Source organism: Carlito syrichta, unplaced genomic scaffold, assembly GCF_000164805.1.
Source record: "Carlito syrichta isolate Samal-C Ts95f unplaced genomic scaffold, Tarsius_syrichta-2.0.1 Scaffold303962, whole genome shotgun sequence".
Taxonomy (NCBI): Eukaryota; Metazoa; Chordata; class Mammalia; order Primates; family Tarsiidae; genus Carlito; species Carlito syrichta.
Genome location: NW_007248058.1, coordinates 17,477 through 39,664, shown reverse-complemented (window position 1 = coordinate 39,664; position 22,188 = coordinate 17,477). Strand labels below are relative to the sequence as shown.

General features: G+C 37.3%; 1 protein-coding gene across 1 annotated transcript in view; it reads right to left on the bottom strand.

The window, feature by feature from the left end:
* LOC103261652 (serine/threonine-protein kinase TNNI3K-like) overlaps nt 1-7,923 on the bottom strand; it is a 286,249-nt gene extending 278,326 nt beyond the window's left edge. Inside the window, 2 exon segments of the mRNA XM_008059229.2 lie at nt 7,110-7,218; nt 7,819-7,923. Coding sequence (XP_008057420.1) covers nt 7,110-7,218; nt 7,819-7,858 — 149 coding nt within the window. The 5' untranslated portion in view covers nt 7,859-7,923.
* Between the last annotated feature and the right edge of the window lie 14,265 nt (nt 7,924-22,188).

Below are 22,188 nucleotides of genomic sequence, written 5' to 3'. Positions count from 1 at the left end.
AAATAGTAGTGCTGTATCCAAAGGTTACTTTCCTTCTTGTAGCATAATGAATTCTTTTCTTAGCCTTTACCTTTTACCCAGAAAAGTGTGCAGTTTTGTGATCCAATTAATTTTCTTTCTCATGACCTCATCCTTTCAAGAAGACATCTGACATGACCACAAGTGGGAACTTATTAAAATGTAGCATTTGAATGGTTGGCCAAAAAATAACACATTGCCGTCCAAGGTATTCAGAGAGGTATATACATCTTTTTAAATTAGTTCGTTCACTAGAATTTAGGGAAAAGCCTAGAAGATAGAAAGAAGGTAAGGATCTGTTATGGGTAGTATAGTTTCCCAAATGGATAATTTGGATTTCAAAAGCTGGTTGCAACTTCTTGCATATTTCTTTGAAGTTCTCTGCCCCTTTGGTTACAGAAGCAGAAAAATTATCAAGAAGATCTGTTTCTAATATGTAGTCCTAAGAAATATCCAGATTTTTTTTCAATTTTTCTAATGAAATCTGCAGGCCAGCAATGTGAAGTATATTCATTCATACAATAAACAATTATGGAGATAGACTGGCAGATAGAACAAGGGTAGCTATAGATCATAAAATTGGGATAAGATTAATTCTTATATGGTTTTTTGATGTTTAAATGAGTCAGAGCTTGTAAGATTTTTATAAGTATTGGCTGCTATAATACTTTCTCTACTAGAGCATCGATAGTGATTATTTTCACTTTTTATTGTTTTGTTTTACTTTTTAGAAGAGATACTTCCAGGCAAGTGGAACAGGGTCTTGGAGGCACGGCACTGTCTCTGGGCATGGTGTTTCTTTGTTCCCTTTCTGGTTTGAGATCCTTTGTTGTTGCTTCTTATTTTTTGTTTTGCTGCTAATTGGCACAATATGCTACCCAAACATGCCAAATAATTCGTTCCGTCTTCTTCAATTGTGAGATGACACATTTCCCTTTGCAATATCCTGTTTGGCACCTTGATAGAAAATTTATGTTCTTTTTAAATAAGGTCAGCCTGTAATGTTTCTGGAGCTATTCATTTTATAATCACTAAATTTCATAGTTGGCTATGATTCTGAAAAAGATTTTTAGAAGATATTTTATTTGGAGCATGAGTGTGGTAGAATGTAGCTGGGCCCAGAGGAACTTTTCAGGGAGAAAAAAGAACACAAAGGTACAGTTCAGAATGCCTCCTTTATTTCTCTCTCTTGTTTTTTTCATTTTCCCTAAATATTGTGACTGCTTTGTCATGAAATAGAGCATTCTTTTGACAACTTTTGTACATTTATTAAACCTAATTTCAAAGTGAGCTATTAGCATTATTGACCAAGATATGTCTGCTCAGTGCCAAAAATAGATTAAAAATGAGAAGAATAAATTGTTTTTGGACTATGTTGATAAGAGATAGCATCTGGAAATTATAATGTCTCTGGAATCTCTGCATAGAGTCTCAAATTTTATGTTACAGATTAAACAGATAAAAAGTAGATTTGATAATGGAGTTAGCAAAGCATAGTTGTAACATTTCCTATAATAAAATATGTTGAAACAAAATAAGGTAACTGAAAGCCTCTTAAAAGTCACAAGTGGGGAGCCATAGTGTAAATGTTTTCCAAAGGCCAAGGGAAGGTAAAACATATTGCCGGGATTGCGGGGGGCGCTTTTTAAAAGCTTATTTTTTCTATTCCCACCACCAGTGACAGTTCTAATACACAGGATATGGAAAAATTGTAGAGTGGCATGGGGAAAATGAACACTTTTCAAAGATAGCTCTGATCCAGTCTTCATTTCCCCTTCCAGGCTGAGAACCAAGATCATAAAGATTACATACTCCCGAAATCAAATAAAGATTGGATGCAATCCTAGGCTAGGCCAACCATATGAGCTGAGTATCTAGTTCAAGCCAGTTTAATTTCATTAGCCACATTTTCTCCAAGTATAAAATGGCAGTTGCAACAACTCCTTCAGAGGGTTGTTAACATAAAAAAGAATAAATCGTTGTTAGCTAACATTTCTGAGTGTTTGCCATGCGCCATGCACTGTGTTAAAGCATTTTCATACATACTTTTAGGTATATGAGCTGATGCATATAAAAATACTTAGAAGCATGCCTGGCATAGGGTAAGCATTCAGTTGTTAGTTTGTGTTCTTTTCAAGTGCCATGCAAATAGGTATTACAAATAAACACAAAATAAATGAGGCTAAAGAAGCCCAAATGACTGTCTTTTGTGAACACATGCATGAGTGTGGAGACAGACCTGCAAAGGGCCAAAGGCAGACCACATGGTGAGTGCTGTCACACTAATAAGCATGAAGACTAGAGACAGCACGGAGGAGGCAATAGTCAGACATGGTGCTTTTATCTGTCATTTCTGTCTTTCCTTTTTCGATCTTTTCTTTTTCCTCATTCCTTCCTCACCCTCATTAATTATCTCAACAAATGTCCAAAGTTATGAGTGAATCCAACGGTGTAGAAGATGAGAGAACATTGGCAGAAGTAATATAATTATTTAGCTCTTCTTGTCTTAGGGTTAGGACTACATTTCTCTTTATTATATTGAGAATGTAATAAAACTATGCCAGGAAGGTGGCATATTTGAGCTGACAGAGCAAGGGTGCATTATGTAGTGAAAAATCTCTTATAATGAATGAAATTTGCATCTTTCAGAAATGCCATAAAGATATTTGTTAGCAAAAGAAAAAATAAACTGTGTTTATATGTGATCCTTCACTTGTGACTCTAGTGTTAATGTCGAAAGTTCCATTTTGAGCATTGGATACAATTTTCTTGCTATCTCTGTGTTGAGAAAAAGGCTGCTGTCAGCACAGTTGTTTGTAGAAGGACTCTTTACATTATATAAGGCACAAATAAGAGTGAGAAATGAGATTCTAATATTTATTTAACACCTAAAATGCCCTAGATACACAATTAAATATGACTCCATACAACACTGTTTAATTTTCCCAACTACCCTCACAATTTTGGTGGATGAGCCAGTGAGTGAGACAATTTATATTCTCTGCACATTATTCTTTTCTTTCCTTCACCATCATTTGATTCCAAAGAAAAGAAAAATTCTCACATCTCTGCCCTAGAAACAACTGACTTTTTTTTTTTTTTTTTTTAAACAGGTGACGGTATCTGTCTTGATGGAATCAGACAAAGCAGAGCCGTACAGCTTGTTTGTATTTTGCTCTTTTGACCCTCTACAGACCATGCCGGTTGCTTGCTTTCTGTTCCCTCATCCCTTCACCAACATCACCTCAGGCAGAGTTCTCAGTGCAACTTGAATATCTTTCTAGAAGTAGAGTTTTCACACTTTGGAAGAAGTCATGTCTTTATTATGCATAGTATTATCCAAGGAGCTTATTAAAAATTCAGATTCCTGAAAGACATCCTCAGAGATTCTGATCCTTTTGATAAAGGGTGGAGCTATGGAATCCAAAATTGTAGCAAGTACTGCAGGCTGCATTAACATAGGAGGTCCTTAGCCCTTGGAGAAATGTGATTCTAGGCTGTGGGTAATCCTTTCCTAGCTTCCTTGCCATCACTACTGGCTACTGGGTCATCTGGAGCTTCCTTAATGGCTTCAGCACCAGATTACCAGTTTTTCTCTCCAAAAATGCCTCGCTATTATTCTCAGTAAATTTGACATCCATTTTAATGAACCTTCTAACACGCTAGTCTCAAAATTCTTCAAATCCCTTTCAATCAAATCTTTAAAAGCTGTATTTCAGATTTTGGCATCATCTTAAATTCTTCTAAAATTTTACATTTTAAATTTTGAAAACATCCACTTCATGTAAAAGCGTTTTATCTTAACTTTCTCACTTCCTAACTTTTTAAAAATATTTTTTATTATGGCTTTGTGGAGTACAGTTAAGGGTTAGGTATACAATTATGTTTCATTCAGGCACCCTGTTGATAAGAGGTGTTTCCCCGTCCCTAGACAGATATTTGCTACTGTTAATCCCATCTCCCTCCCCCCCATAGTTTCCCAGTACCGTCAGTCATTTTCTTATAGTATTACATTATTGAGTGACCACTTCCTAGCTTTTAATTAACTATTGGCTGCTTTCATTTTAGAATAGTCTGCCTTTCTTTTTTTTTTTTTGAGTTGGAGTCTCACTCTGTCGCCCAGACTGGAGGGCAGTGGCCGCTCCCGGCCACCGCAGCCTCGACCTGCTGGGCTCCGGCGATCCTTCCGCCTCAACCTTCCCCAGTAGCTGGAATTACAGGCATGCGCTACCACGCCCGGCTGATTTTTTGATTTCTTGTAGAGATGAGGTCTCGCCTGCCCAGGCGGGTCTCGAACCCGCGGGCTCAGGCAATTCACTCACCTCAGCCTCCCAAAGGCGCGGGATGACAGGCTGAGCCACCGAGTCCGGCTAGTCTGCCTTTCAAACTGCCTTTGTTTATCTAATCAATCATGATAATAAAAATTTCCAATTGTTCAATTATTCAGTGTGTTGGGCTCTATACACAATGTTTAGTTTACATCATTTCTGCAAATATCCTGCAAAGTAGGATAGGAGCAATCATGATTAAGTAGCATTCAGTTCATTTTTCCAAGGCAAATGAAGCTGAAGGAACATGTCTGAGCTCGAAAGGAGAAGAACTTGGATCTAAAACCACATTGGATGCCCCCAAAACCCTTCCACTGACTGGCATGGCTTTTTACTTAGCTTAGAGAATATTGTCAAGACATTACTGTTTCTTTTTCTTTTTCTTTTTCTTTTTTTTTTTGAGTTGTAGTCTCACTCTATTGCCCAGACTGGAGTGCAGTGGCCACTCCCGGCCACCACAGCCTCGACCTGCTGGGCTCCGGCGATCCTTCCGCCTCAGACTTCCGAGTAGCTGGAGCTACAGGCGCACGCTACCACGCCCAGCTGATTTTTGATTTATTGTAGAGTTGAGGTCTCAGCCAAGTTGCCCAGGCGGGTCTCGAACCCACGGGCCCAGGCAATCCACTCACCTCAGCCTCCCAAAGGTGCGGGATTACAGGCTGAGCCACTGAGCCCGGCTGACGTTACTGTTTTTTGTCCCTCCTCCCTGCCCAGATTTTCCACGATACTAATTCTATTCTTGTCTGTACACTTTTACTTAACTATGACTGAAATCTATATTATACTTTCAAAATTAATGAAAAAATAAAGATCCTTTTTTTATACTAAAAATCATCTTGTTTTTTCTTCCATGCAGGATATATCATGGCTCATCTTCTGTAAATGTTGTTCATATGTGAGTTCTCCTCAACCAAATTGCAAACCCCTGGAGAAAGAAGCAGCGTATGGTAGGAAGAGCTTTATCTGTGGAGTCAGGCAGACCTTGTGGCAAACTACATTCCAGCTTTTACTGACCATATGGTCTTGATAAGTCATCACGTCGCTAATTCTCAGTTTATGGTCTACCAAAATTCACATGATCTAACATAGGATTATGGCGAAGATCAAATAATAGCTTGTATTTGCTGTGCTAGAACAACAGCACCTTGAACATAGCTGACACTCAACAAATCCTGAACTGTGAGCTCCCTGATACTGATCTCAGCCTCTCACTCCCAGTACTAATCAGTAAAAGAAAGGCCACGTTGTTGCATTTAGTAGCAATGTAGGGAAATTTAGTTAAAGCAGGAGTTAAAGCCAAAACAGCTTTCCGTTGTTGATGCGGTACAAGAAAGTCCCTACATCTTTAAGCCGTTGTTAAACGTAATCCTTAGAACTGCATAAACCTAATTTAAGCTAGCCTTGACATACTTGCACAATAACTTCTAAGTTAAAAAATAATAATAAATAAATGAAGCTTCGACCTTATAAAGCTGAGGAAGATCTCTTCAATCTGATCCCATTTCATTGAGCATATTCATTTTAGTCAATCAAAGCTAGAGTTTATGATTAAGTTCTACAATCATATTTCTTTTCCATCAAAACAAACATCGGTGCCTAAATCTACTATACTAAAGTACCAGTCACATTTTTACAGGAATGTCAATGTTTCCCGTCCTGAGCATGTGATGTTATTTGCAAAAGTCAGCCCAGCAGTATCTCATCATGAGTGCCAGTGTTGAGTTCATCTCCTCAGAGCAAACAACAGAAAGAATCAACTATTTTCCAAATCATAAACTGAGCACTTGTGAAAGCCTTATTAACTCCATGGACAAATTTCATATAAACTATATTATACATGAATGGTTTTATTTGCCAGTTATATGAGATTTATATGTTTACTATATCTGAAATTTATTTTGAAAGATATAGTGTCATCTGGTCATTGTTTTACAGTTGTTTTCTAAGTAAAATTGAGGAAGCTCTTTCCCATGAGTGAATTACTTGAATTACACAGCTGTAGGTGAACATGGCTAATTGGCCTATACAGAACTTTTCCTGAGTCAGTCTGCTAACTTTACTGACCCTCTAAAGTGCATCTAGTTTCTCAATGTCAAATTCAATTTATCCAGAAAGCTGTTTTTGTATACAAGGGTCCTGCTCCTTTTTTTCTGAACATTTTGTGTCTTCCAAGGTTGTGACACTATCCTAGATTATTTTTCTCTTGTTATCATGGAACAAAAACCATTGAAAGCCTGAAGCCAATATTACACATTGTTATATGATTGTTCAGGGGCAGAATGATACTCAGTTCCATTAAGGGACAGCCCTTCAATGTCAAGAGACCAGAGGGTTTGTTGAAATTGGACTTACCCTAGTAGTTCAAAGAGAACAATGTGGTCAATATACTCCCACCATTTGGGAAGAGAAGTCTTGCTGCTTGTCGCTGGCATGGTTTACAAGAATGAACTAATTTCAGAGACTATTATTCAGATCAGCAGTAGTTTGCATTCAAAGGATCATCCCTAAGTTCCTGTTTTTGAACTTTAGTGATGAAAAAATGCAAGTCATTTTAAGGAGGTGAGATGCTTGCAATTTGGGAGTTTTATCCGTGATCAAGAAGAGGCAATCTGACATTCTAAGGTTTATAACATGATTGGTTAGAACTGAAGTTACACGAGGTTTTTTTGGTTTTTGTTTTTTTATAAATATAGAGATACATCTAAAAATAAGGCAGATAATGAAGGCAGTTCTTCAAATAAATAATAACTCCGACAACGTTACCCAAATATGTTCTTTAGTTCTATAAGTTCTTTTTCCTTGATCTGCAGGTCATCTTCTAACCTTTCCATGATGATAACATAAGATTCACTGACTTTTTTCTTCCTTTCATCTAGCAAAGAAAAGCAAATGGGTTTGATTCATAGCTGTGTTTGCAAAATGTACACACAGATCATAACATACAAGTAATCAAAACTCTGCTTTTTATTCTGGATTCTACAATACTTAATTTAAATGACTGATTGTAAGTTTAAAATGCAGATGTTTATATTTAAAATGCAATCATATTGAATTGTAGTAATTAAGAACTCATTTGATATTGGATAATGTATTTACATAGAAGAATATATTTGACTTATTTCATTTGATTTTATTGCATTTTAATTATAGCAATCTCTGGTTGTGAGACAGTTTTTAGTTTTCAAATACTAGACACTAAAGATACAATTTTAAAATCCCTAATTTCATCAGTATTCCTTTTTTTTTCTATAATGTTATAGGAAATAAAATTATATTTTTATAAGAAGTTTTGTTTCCTGTAAAGATCTTTCAGAGAAAAAGATTCAGGTAGTCTCCCTAACACTTTAATATAACACACTGTCTTATCCTTTGCCTAAAAATTAAGACATATTCCAATGAGTTGTTAGTTACCGACTTGTTGTTAGTAACTGTAATTGAACCACATTGCATTTAAGAAAATAAGAAAAATTACCAGTACAAGTTTGAGTTGGTCTAGATTTATAATTTCCCATTTGTTAGAAATTTCTTCTTTTCTCCACTGCAGTTATTCAGGTTACAAGATTCCAAGTTCAAGTGCAGTGACAGTCTAGTTGAAAAATACTTTGATAGTCTGGCTAAAAATAAGCCAACTGCCAAATGGAATGTCATGCAACAATGACAAAGGACAAAATAGTGTGTGCTTTCAAGGGTGAAATCATAAAGGAAACTAATCAGTCTGTTTAAAAGAGCTGTATCAAAAATAAATAGCAAATGTTCCAATAGGATTATTAGCCCATCAACTGATTATCTACCCATACATTTTTCATGGGCCATTTATTTAATAGATAAATCTAAAAAGGGATTTAGTTATATCTGAAGTTCACAAAGGAGCTATTCAAACTATCTAGATCTTCTTTCAGTACTGTTTTCTCCTAAGTCAAAATAATGGCAGTTGGAAAAGAGTGACTGGTGATAGAATTTGTCTGCATAAAAAAACAATGGAAATGAGTATTCTATGACATGTAACTAATATAAATGGATGCAAGTTTTGTCTATATGAGAACTACACAGTTATGTTTGTAGGAAAAAATTCTCAACATAGACCGTGATTAATTTATACTACTTGTTGATTATTTTGACCATCAGAATAACAGATAAGAATCTAAGTGATTGAGTTCTACAAATAGCAAATCATAAAATAATAAATGATGAGACCAATAGGATTAAGAAAAAGGAGATGAAATGTTTGCTCTGCATCAGACATTAGTCAAGTGCTTTACATATATTTTGTCATTTATACCGCATACCATCCTGTAACACAGACACTATTCAAATATTATGGATAAGAAAATCCAGAGTTGCTAGTAGGTGGTGGAGTGTGGAATCAGTTCTATGTAACTCTAACGTCCAAATTAGACATTATTATTGCTATATCTCCCATAATTCACCTTTTGTTTACTTCACGGAAGTAGTTCTCTATTCTCTTTGCATATGCATATTTCTACTAAGAGGAAGAACCCAGGCTATGATGTAGAATAAATAGAAGATCAATAAATAAAGGTCACCAATTTTTTAACTGCTTATTTCTTTTAGACAGTCTTATAATACTTAGAAATTGTAAAATTTCAATCTTGATACATCCAGAGGATACAGTTTCAATGCACCAGATATGAATTTCATATATACTCTACTTAATAATGTTCCAACAACTCTTACTTTTTGAAGCAAATGCTTAGATCAATTTAGGATTCCCCATATCTTTTTTTCAGCACAAGTAGTCTAAGTTCCAGAAGAAAGGCTTCCATGCGTAGATGTAGTTAGAAAAGTAGGCATCTGACTTCATAGACAATCCTGTCTCGCCTGGATATAACCTCCTCATCCCTCCTCATCAGTACATGCCTGTCATGGCCATTGATAAACACTCTACTGCAAGAGCCTCTGGCCACTTGGCCCACTCATTTTGCGTTTTCCTTGGCTGAAGGCCAGACATCTTCGTTCCACCAGCTTTCTCTCTGCACTTGTGTGACCGCCATTCCCTCACTTTGGAAAGTCTTTGTTTTACACAAGCACCCGACTTTCTTCATCTCTGCTTCCTTCTCATCCTTGAAGATCATACTTTCGGTCTCCCAGAGCTACACCTTGGGAGATACGGCACCAGCTCTCACTCCTATCAACCCATGTGTTCTACCCCTGAATCCAGAGGGACAGGAATGGAAGCAGGGTTCTAGGTCTTCTGCGGACAACAAAATCAAGTTTTCTTATTCTTTTTTCTTATTTCTCTCTCCATCATCTCAGATCTTCCACCTGTGTGTATGTGTGTGTGTGTGTGTGTGTGTGAGTGTGTGTGTGTATGTGTGTTTGTGTGTTTATCTTTTCTACAAATAAAGGAAAAATGAGCTCTTACATCATCTTGCATTCTGTTTCCAGTTTCCTGCTTGAAACACAAATCTAATGCACTGCTTTTTAGAATTTTTCCTTTTCATTTTCAAAAATATTTTTATTCTCTCAAAAGACTGAGTTTTACAAATGAAAACTTTGACTTTCAAAGCTACAATTTCTGCAATGAGTTTGGAAATCCAATCATCAACTCAGTTGAATTCTCCCACACCCTGAAGCAATACATTTTTCTGAAAAATAAAAAAAAAATGAGAGGATAGCAACATAAGAAATGTAGGAAACGATAATCGCAATAATCACAACAGTTCCTTAGTTTTAAAGAGACATTATCTATAAGCCCTTTTTAAGAATGTGGATCTAGGTGATGGATTGCAGTGGAGTAATTCTGCATACCTTCAGTCCAAAGAAGAAAATGCTAAACGTAGTAAATGATCCAGGACAACATTCCTGCATTTCTTTCCCAAAGAAAGCTGGAGGAAAACAACATAAAATCAAAAAACGTTTTCCCCACTACTCAGTACATCTCTGTAAAAACTACTGCTTCCTTCCTAGTGTTGTCCACATGCTCTATATTGAAACTTTCTCTTCCCAGTGTTGAGACTTCCAAAATCATAAAAAGCATGTTATACCATACAGTAGCAAAAACACAACCTAGTTACAAAAATGATCATTAAAGATGATCTCTCTCTCTCTCTCAAAACCTTGGTTCCATCCCCAGAAATTTTGATTCAGTAGTTCAGGAGCAAGGACCAGGAATTTGAGTTTTCACAGGCACCCAGGTGATTCTATGTAGCTGCTAACTTGGAACATCATTTAAGAAGCATTTAAAGTGAGATGTCTGCTTACTGGAAAGTTTTAGCCTTTGAATTCTATGCCAGAGAAAAGTAGAATAAAGAGAAAAGAAAGATTGTTTCAGATTTTCAAAGGATTCTATCTCACGACAATCCCTGAGACAATAAATAATCTGGCTGCTCATGTATGTATGATTTCCTATTTTAAAAGTGACACACAAAAATGGAAGCACTAAAAATATCCTTTCATAAGTGAATGAATAACAAACTGATATATCCAGAAAATGGAATATTATTCCATAATAAAAGGAGCTACCAAGCTATGAAAAGTCATGGAGGAACTTTAAATACACATTGCTAAGTGGAAGAAACCAGTCTGATAAGCTTACGTACTGTATGGTTCCAACTATATGACATTCTGGAAAAGGCAAAACTATAGAAACAGTAAAAAGATCAGCATTTACCAGGGTAGGGGAGAGAGAGGAGGAATGAATAATAGATGGAGGGGATCTTTTGGGCAGGAAAATTATCCTATATGGTACTGTAATGGTGGATACATGACATTCTGCTTTGGTAAAACTCACGGAACTATATGACACTGGTCTAAGCTATGAGCTTTAGTCAATAGCAGTGTATCAGTATTGGTTCACTAATGGTAACAAATGTACTAAGCCCGTGTAGACTGTAAATAAGAAAAATGGCGTGGGGGGGAGGGGAGTCAAAGGAACTCTATACTTTCTGATCAATATTTCTGTACACCTAAAAGTACTCTAACAAAGGTCTATTAATTTTAGAAAAACGTGGAAAAAATAAAACAAATACATGAGAAAAAAATAGTAATTCCTTAACAAGACCATCTGAGTTATTTACGTTCATAATTTATAAGGCACAGCAAACTCTGATACATGACTAATAATAAGTATTGTTTCTTTTATGCTTGCTTGTTTTTCATTCAAAAATGTCAGGATACCTTATTTCTTAAAATATTTTGTTTTGACTAAGCTTCATGTTCTATTGAATTGCCTAAATCTAGTTTTAATGCCTCTATCTCTTCAACTGATTTATCAGACCACATCTGCATACACACAGATACGGTCTAATACTCCTTCAATGAACCTGTTTACAGTCTTTCTGATTTACTTTATTTTAGGTTCATTTAATTTATTTATTCCCATCTACACTTATGCATCTGCTATCTACATGTGTCTTACACTTGTTTCTCCATAAGTATTTAAAATAATGCTTTCAAGATGAAGACTGTTAAAATTAACTGTGACACTTCTATGTATTTTTTTCCAACAGAAAAAAATTATAAACATGGATTACATGAAATCAAACTGATGCATCTGAAACAACTCTTATCACACTTACAAATGCAAGCTCATTTATACTTAAACCCCAGATCATTCCTTCATTGCATATGAGAACTTATAAAGACAAGGGGGACCCCAAAGAACCCCAGAATTTATTTTTAGAAAATTGTGTACTTACCCTGACATGTTTAAACTTAAGACACCTTCAAAGTACTCTCCCCTTGATGCAATGCATCTATTGAGAAGCCTTTTTCACTGCTCAAAACAGTTTTTGAACTTGTCAATTTTGATGCCTTTCAGTGCTTCTGCTGTTTTTTTTTTGTTTCACCTCTTCCACATGGGCAAAACATTTCTCTTTAAGGATTTTTTAATCCAGGGAAACAAACAAAAAAAGTCATTCAGGGCAAGATCAGGTGAATAGGGTGGGTAGGACATGAAGGTCATGTCCTTTGGGGTCAAAAACTGTTGAACATTCAGCATGGAGTGGACAGGTGTGCTTGTAAATCACCGTCATGAAATGGTCAAAGGCATTTAAAGAGTCTCCAAAAAAAAAAAAGAATTTAACGCAGCCTCTCCGACAATGCTAGCTGGTACACCGACGCTAACGGGTTCCTAGAACACTTACCTCCCTGAGGAATCCTGCACTACAAAGGGCCCAAAAGATACTTCTGTGGGTTTTTTATTGTTGTTTTGAGATTCCCCCTTGTATATTCCCAAGTTGATCTGGTTGACAAGAAACCAAGGCAAGCACTGCGTAAAATGTAAGAAGGCAGAATTACTTGTTAGTTTATATTTAGGTTTTAATAAGGATTAAATTATTTATATAGAACCAAAGTCACTTAAAATGAGAAATTGAGCATTGACTAAGATGCCTACAACAATTCAAGTTTATAAAATTATTTGATTAATTTTCCTTTAAGCAATATATTTCTGCATTTAAACAAGAATCATTTGTAAGGTTTTTATTTACCAAATGGCTTCCCTTTCTTTTCCTCTAGAATACCTAAATTTATAGTATGTTGGGTGAAACTATAAATCACCATCATGAATCTCAACTTGTTTAGGTAATATGCAGATTAATCCTGCAAAATGAATAGGACATGAGAATACATCATAAAATATGTGATGAAATCCATACCATAGTAATTTAAACAGGTGTTTGCAGTATCTCTGACATAGAATATTAAAATATATATATATAGCTACTTTGTCTCCAATATAATACAACAGCAAATGCAGAGATCCTGATTTTTCCTGTGCCTTCCTTTATTGGTGGGTGAATATGAAGTAAAGTTTATTTAAAAATCTAAACTAAGTAAGGGCAAAGGTCCATTTAGTCTCTATCCCTGGCTGAAGCCTCTTCCAAGCTTGTAAGACTTCTTTCCATTGTCAGTTCAGCTCTTGATTGATTGATTGATTCATGTATCACTCGACAAGTATGCATTGTACCAAACACCACACAGAACTCACCGGGCCAGAAATAGATGAGTGAAAAAGCAACTGCAATATAGAATTGTCCTATGATAGAGATATACACGATTGGCACTAAGAAGGTCCATTTAATAAAGCCTCGATTTCAATGAGAAAAAGTTTCTTCAAGGCATTTGCACCATCCAAATAACCTCAACTTCCTGACTCAGGACACTCCACTACTTCATTCTTCCTTCTCCCCTCTTAAGAGTTCATTGACCTCCTAAAAAATGAAGTTGTCTATAATTATAGTTTAACTAATGACTAATTATTTTCTTGAGAAAATATTTCTATGCCTGAGTTTTCTAATTCATAAAACGAACAAACGAAAAGGTGAAGAAGGTAAACAAAATAATGAGTTCTACTTATATTGAGTTAGGTTTTTTTTCCACTCACCAATTATCCACCTGTGACTGTTCCTCAAAGAAAAAAGAAAATGAATTTGATAGAGGTGGGACAAATTATGTCAAGGTTCAAAACATGGGACGATATAACACGTGGTTATCAAAGAATCCATAGACATGCAGCTAACTGCTGTGAAGCTCAATTAGACAAATGGGTCTTTAGGGCCCCTTGTTGATTCAGCGACTCTTTCTTTGTTGCTTGGTGCAGCAGATGCTAAATGCTAGGAAGAACAAGAAACTACTGGATCTGCTAAAGTGTCCTGTGGCCCCAAATTGAGAAATTGGTCTTGACAGTCCTTTAACTTTGGGCGAAATCCCATGCCTGCTTTTTAAAAACGCCGAAGGCCCAAAGACACAAAAGCACTCTGGAAACCCCACGTCTCTGACTTTAGGTATGCTCCTTGAGTTAGCCTGCTGAGTGACTCCAGATGGCCAGTTCTTGACTAAGTCCTTCCAAGCAGGGAAAGTCTCAGCAAGCAGCGTGTCCAAGCATCGATCCCATTATTGCCGCTACCTCATCTCCTCTGTCTTCCCAACAACAGAATGGTGATGGTGGTCATCCTGCCATATGCTTTTTTGGCCTCCTTCCCACCCTCCTTCTTTAGTGGCAGCATCATCCTTCCGTGTGCTCTCAAATGCTCTTCCATCCGTTCCCATTGTCAGCTTGGCGCTCCACCTATCAGAACTGATTTTGGATCCATTGTGTTCCGTTTCTATACATTTTACACTTAGTTGTGGAATTAGGCTGGCTCCTTTCACAGCTGAGATTTCACATATATGATCCTAAATATCCTGAATAAAAATTAAAAGGAGTGCTAGGAGCTAGTATACACTGTTGCGGATCAAAAATCTGGACTAAAGAACAGTCAACTCTCACCTGTACTCCCACACTGGAGCAAGACCTTTGGCTGGGTAACGCAACAGAGATTTGCACTTTGCGGGACCACTTAGATGTCTGACTTCTTTTTGAGGAGACTATTATCTCAGAAGCCAGTTATTTTGGGAACTTTTTATAGCAAGTAGTGTTTGAGTGCATCCTTAATGCCCTGCAGGCCTTTGATCATAAATCCAAGTTAAATGCTTCTAACTCAACACTTATCCTAATAGATTTATACCCATATTTCATTTTATTGGCATCTAAAAAACATCCCCTTCCCACCAAGAAATCAGGCTTAGTAATTAAGTAGACTAAAAAGTGCTTTGTTTTCAATTATGATTTGTGACAAAGTTCATTTCCAACCCTACTCCTCTTCTTTAGTACAGGTTATCAAGAGCATACTAAAATTGTTGTGAATTTCAAGGTCATTTGTTTTCATGTAAAGCTACTTTTAGAAATTCCCACCACTAGTAAGCGTATAGTGTGCTCTCTCAGGCTGGTAGTATAAGGAGTGATTGCTCTAGCATCCTTGCTGTGATCTTCAGGAAAGTCATATTCCGACTTCAGGACTCCATGTAGACGCCAACACTTCTTAGGAGTGTTTACCAAATTCACAACCTATTTTGGTCACGTTGTGCTTGTTTCTTCTATTGTATCTAGTACACTGCTTTGCCTCTTGAATCCATAATTGTGGTCACCTGAAGTTCACACTAATGGAGAAGAAAAGATGTGGATTTATGGATTCAAGCTCAGTCTAAAAAGCTTGAACACCAACTTGTCATCAATACTGGAGAGGCCAGTTCTGAACTGCAGTGTGGAGGAAACACCTCACCCAAAGACGTCAGAAGCACCTCCACGCTGACAGGCAGCCCACTCTCCCGAGAGCACTAACCTTACCATCTGAGCTCACCCTCTCTTGAGGGCCAAAGCAAATGATGCAAAGCTACTCCTAATTGGGGTGTTTCTGATGCCTCGATTTATTAAGTCATGGTAGAATATACTAGACTTTGGTTCCAAGTCTTGAGTCCAGTGGTTTAAATAGGCATGCTTTGTGATATTATTCCCTGACTACTGGCCAGAGTTTCCCAAGTTGAGGTCTAGGTTTGATTGCACAAATAGTTGCCTAAAGTTATCACACATATTTCCCTACTTCCTATACGCACCCAGAAAGGACGCAATGGATCCTGTGGTAAAGGGTCACAAGACACTTGAAAATTGTGTGAGATTTGGGCATATCAAAATGAGAGATAAATGCAGGTTATCGACACTGGGGTTTTCACAAATTAATTTCATCATTATCTCTCTGAAACTCTCATTGTCCATGATCTCAAAGGCATTCATCTCATGTAGCTAATGAGTTAACTTATTAACTAACCACAATACTTATCTATCCTCTAAAGATCACACTTCCTCTCCTTGAATTATTACATAAAACTCATTTATTTTATAGAATCTGGACATGTAAAATCATCTTGAGATTATAAACTAAGGCTGCATCCTTCAATGTTACTAAGAGTGGCTGTTAGTAACTATTTCTTTTTTAAAGGCGAAGCATGTTTATATATTTGTGTGTGTGTGTGTGTGTGTGTGTGTGTGTGTGCACCACACATAAATTATAAAAGGCAGACTCCCTCCTCCCCGCCTAAAAAAATGAAATTATTTTTTGGAGGGTGGTTCCTTGTAGCACAGATTCCCCAACTAGGTAAGTGTTCTAGGACCCATGAACGTCAGTGTACTGGCTGACATTGTTGTGAGAGGCTGTGTTTGACATCAGTGAGTTTTTTGTTTTCAGATTCTTTCAGCACATCTGCCCACTTCATGACGGGCGATTCACAAGCACACCTGCCCACGCTGCACAGAGTGTTCAGCGGTTTTTGACCCCAGACGGTATCCCCCCCATGTCCCACCCTCCCAAGTCACACAATCTCACTCGAGCGACTTTTTGTTTGTTTGTTTCCCAGGATGAAAAAAGTCCTCCATGGGAAACAGTTTGCCGACGTGGGAGAGGTGAAACAAAAAACAGGAGAAGCACTACAGGCCATCAAAACTGTTTTGAGCAGTGGAAAAAGCACTTCAACAGGTGTATTTAATCAAACGGTGAGTACTTTCAAGGTGACTAAAATTTAAACATGTAAGAATCGATACATGATTTTTTATGAATAAGTTCTGTGTTTTGGGCCCCCCCTTGTGTGCATGAATCATATGCATATATACTTACATATACATAAATAACAATATGTTACATGTATAGTTTAAGAACAGGCAAGGAAATATAACATTCTCAAGTCCTACTCTCAGGTCTCTTACATGAAACACCTGCTTCTCTAAAAGCACTTATCACAGAAGATGGAATTCGTGCTTTGCCTGTCTTGCTAGGTGTGTACAACTTGAAAACAGGAATCTTTGCATTTGAAACAGTCAAACACAGTGCCTGACAGATGTAGACGCAAATTTAATTGTTTTGGATTGCATTGAACTATAGTGAACTAAACTGAATTGGATTGGACCAATTGAACTGATTGGAATCCATTCCTCTAGTAAAGTCAAAAAAGAGGTAAATAAAAAGAGATGCAGCCATTGCCAATTCTGTAGACTAAATACTACGGCCTTTGAAATTCCATGCAAGGAGAATTAAAATATTAATCTTTTTTGTTTTCCTTATCTTCATTTCAAATATATACCCAACAGTTATGTTTTTGCATTATTTGGGCTTACTACCATTAGGCTTCTATACGAGCTACTTGATGCTCTTAGCAATAACTTATATATCAGACTTTTCAGGGAGCTTTTATAAACTATAATCACTAAAACCTGCTAAAAACCCATCAACTAAATCTGATTCTGCTAAGGTTAGACTCTAGAATTAAAAATAAATAAAACAAAACTCCAAAAAGCGATTTGAACACAGCTGATCCATAAAAGAAGTATGAGACAGGGTCTTTGCCTACAGAGTTTACAACCTAATTTGATATTTGCATATCTAGCTAACTCTACAAAGTAGCTTTAGATGAGTGTCAAACGATTGATTGGTGCAAAAGCCACATGCTGTATAACAGGAGAAGACTGTTACATTGGGCTAGCACAGAGGAATTTTTAATATGGCATGACTTAAAATAGGTCTTTCTACTTGTGGAATTGTAAAAATCTTACAAGGAGAAAGAAATAACTAATCTCCAGCATATGATTAATTGAGAGCTTGAACACAATCGAGATCATTATATTCCTTAAGAGGGTTCAGAGAAATTATTAAAATGATGTTCATTAAAAGTATCTATTATTGCTTTACACAGTAAAGCAAATTGAACACAACCCATAAAAAAAAGTAATTTAAACTTCATCTTGGATCTTTTTTTGAGACTAAAAATTGATGAGACTAAGCTAGTCATAAATACCAAATGACAGAGAAATTACATAACATGGCAGCCATCGTGGATCTTATGAAGAGAAAGATAAAAAGAATTTCCAAAGAAAAAACACCGTCAAACCAAGAGAGCTTAGAAAAGCTAAGGTAAAAACCTGTAATTATTGGGGGAGAGGAGCATCTAGAGAGTAGCACAGGCCAGGGTTCAATGAGTGAGAGGTAGATGCATACTATATATGAATGTATGGTGTGTTGAGAAAAGTGAGTGGCTTAAACAGAGGCATCATTTAATAAAGAATAACATAACATTTCCCTTGCTGCCAATCTATTGAGATTACATCTGAAATGCAATGTTCATTGCTGGACACCTCATTCGCATGAAAGAAAGATCAAAGAAAGGAAACTTTTCCTGGAAATGAAGAAAGAGATTATGAAATATATATGTCCCAGTTAAAGAGAGTAATTGTCCATATTCTCTAAATACTCCTTTAATAATTCCATTCCACTTTCCTGGATATCACAACTGAATAGGTGGCAGATTTTCACCCTTCGGGAAGGTTTTTACTTACAATTTCAAAAGGCTTTTTAGTAACTTTTGTCTAACCACTTCAGACTCACATGGCCCAGTGACCCTATCTTGACTTTTGGTTGAATACAGTTCTCAGGGAGTTAATGGTGGTGTCACGAACGGGGCTAGAATGCCATCTAATTTTTATACTTCACCCTTTGCTGAGCTTTATGCTTAACTAGAAAATTATATTTTGTTCTCATGCACCAAAAAACTTTGAAGATTGTTTTATTGTTTTAGTTGATGTTCTGATTCTGGGTAATAAAAATATGCCTTTGTGTCAGTATTCTGGTTGTTGCTGATGTTATTTTTCTACAAACAGCCATGAAAGGAAAGGTTTATGCTGTATAGCTAACTCCATAAACACATTCTTTTAGCTCCTTAAATCAGACTGATAGAATAATATCATAGGTGGTGTCATCTCTATACTTTATCAGTAAAAAAGCCAGCTGCATACTAAATTTTTAGTTCAGCACAGATGATAATAAACTCCTGTAAAGACAAAAGGTAACTATTCATGTCTAAACAAAAAACATTTCCCAGAAATATGTGTTTTAAAGAGAACATAAAAAGGAGGATTAAACACAAGTTTTGATGTCGCTAACTTTTTTTCAGGTTCAATGTAAATAAGCTTCTATGCAACATTTGTCCTATGTTATTTCCCTTGGGAAGTTTCTCTTTTCCAGTTCTCTCTTGCTTCAGTTCCACACAGTTCAGTATGCGCGGCTTATGATTCAGCAGAGCGATCACGTGAATCACCATTTTTAAAAGATTTATAGTATTTTACTAGAAAATGATCTGTACTTCCCCATTCCCTACTGTTCATCAAAGTTTAAAGTCAACTTTGTCATTTGGTAGCCAAATACTGGAACCATTGCTTCCATATCTCACACACACACACACACACACACACACACACACACACACACACACACACACACATACACACACGTGCACGCACATGCACACGACACACACACCTTCCTCTCTTCGCTCTCCTCTTCTCTGAAAGAGATTATTCATCTGCATTTGGTCAGCTTTAGTTTCTAAGAGGGCAGGGGTACCTTCTTGTCAAATGCTGTGAGTCAGCCGGCATTGTGGCCCTTTTCCAAGTCCTATTTCTTCCACATGCCACGCTGCACTTTGGGCTCCCCTGCGCCAGGCACCCTGGCCTGCCAGCCTTCTTAAATGCTGTTCCTGCGGCCTGAACACTTTCCTCCTCACCCTCTCTCTTCCCATCCCACATAAAAAGCAAGAGGCCTCATCTTCCTGCAGGGCTCCTTGAGGGGCCAGTCCTGATGGAAGCTTCTGGCAGTCCCTTCCGCAGACTGTCCAGTGACGCTTGTCCTCTCCTGACTGTAGTTCTAGTCACACACTTGTTGTCACTATTTTTTTTCTGTTTTATCATCAACTAAATTGGAAGAAGCCTGAGAGGAAGAAATGAAATATCCCTAGTGCTGATCACAGACCCTGGCACTTAATTAACACTCAATATATATTTTATAATTTTAAGTCAGAAAGATTCTAACAGGGGTCTGTCTATCTCTGTGTGTATGTGTGTGTTTGTGTGTTTTGTGTGTGTTGCTTGTTTGTTTGCTTTGAGTCAGAATCTCACTCGTTCACCCAGGCTGGAATACAGTGGCATGATCACAGCTCACTGCAGCCTTGACCTTGTGGGCTCAGGTGATCCACTGGCTTCAGACTTCTGAGTAGCTGGGACTACAGGTGCACAGCACCATACTCAGGTAATTTTTGTTTTTTTTTTTTGTAGAGATAAATTCTGGCTGTGTTGCCCAGTTTGGTCTTGACCTCCTGGGCCCATGTGATCCTCCCACCTTGGCCTCCCAAAGTGTTGGGATTATAGGAATGAGCCTGCATGCCCGGCTTTCTTTTTTTTTTTATCTATTCTAAATGATGACCTTATTTCTTAGGGAATTATATAGATTCATTTTTCTATTGAAAAAAATCTACATTTTGTCAGCATATGTTTATTTTCACTTCCTCTGTGAAATATTCAAAGTGTATTATCATTTCCGTAGCAGGCATTACACTAGGTACCTAGCTGTGTACTCATCAGGTGGGTTATAGAATGTGGACTAAATGGGCTAAGGATCTGTTTACTTTATCCCCCCCTTTTTTTTCTTCATAAATTTAACATTTTCACAATCGTTTCATTCCAGGACTACAATATCCATTATAAAAATACACTATGCTAGTACAACCTCCTCCACTGACATGTCATCCTCTCTACTAATCAAAACACTATCCCCTCCCTAGAGAAAATGTTCAATAAGTCAGTAAAGTGATATAGAATTATCATTGATGTTTCATATAAATGGGGACAGTGAACTGATTTTTAAATGCTAAATGAAATGTAAAAACATCAATGAGCTAAAAACAATAAAGCTGTGTATGCAAGCCATTTTAGGGAGAAGCTTGGACCCAGAAATATAATTGTTTGCCTTTAGGCATTTGCCAGAAAACATATTTGCACTTAGAATCTAAGGAACCAGAGAGTGTCCCAGGGCTACTTCAGACTGGGAATTTTTAGAGGAGGTCTTGGACACAGTAGGCTGAAATGCCCCCAAAATGTGCCTTCAGATAAGGACCAACCAGAAATGAGCCTTTCATCCCTTATTCCAGACCAAAGGAATTGTAGCAGGCTGCTTTGCTCTGCTGTAAGAAGAGCAGAACAGAAGAAAGCAAGCAAGAGAGAAGGGAAGCTGTGAAAGAAAAGCTCCCTGAGAAACCACAGACATAAATATCTTCAACACTATGGCTCTACCCCCCAGGTATTCTGAGTCCAGGGCACCACAGAGTCCCAGTCTCGAACTTCGTCTGAGGTTGTTCCTTTGTGACAATGCCTCCCTGGTCTCCTGATAGATGCATATGTGAAGCCTCTTTTGGAGAGCCATTTCTCTTAGGTCACGGGAACCTCTCCAGATACGTTGCCAAGAATGATGCCCAACAAACAACTGAAGTTAACAAGACACACGAGAAAGCTTAGCATGAGCAGACCACAGGACATCTGATAGTTAAGTGACCAGATACAGTTCACAAAACAACCACCTGTACCACATTCTAAGGAAGAGAGAGAGGGTGTGCAGAGGAGGGCAGCAGGAATGGAAATGACAATATATTTCCAGAAAATAGAAAATTTTAATAAGGAAGAACATGGCAGGTTTAAATGAAGTAAAAACTTTATGAATTAAAAAATAGCCGGACTCGGTGACTCAGCCTGTCATCCCGCACCTTTGGGAGGCTGAGGTGAGTGGATTGCCCGAACCTGTGGGTTCGAGACCCGCCTGGGCAGGTGAGACCTCATCTCTACAATAAATCAAAAAATTAGCCGGGTGTGGTAGCGTGCGCCTGTAGTTCCAGCTACGTGGAAGGCTGAGGCGGAGGGATCACTGGAGCCCAGCAGGTCGAGGCTGCGGTTGCCAGGAGTGGCCGCTGCACTCCAGTCTGGGCGACAGAGTGAGACTCCAACTCAAAAAAAAATAAATAAAATAAATAAAAAATAAGAAAAAATTACTATTATCATTACTTTTCTTCCAAAATATGTTGGAGAAAAAAACTTTCAATGATTAAATTATGTTTCCATTTCAAACTCACATCTGATTTCAACCTGAAAAAAAAAATACACCCTCAAAATATAGTAGTCAGCTTAATAAAAATGTTT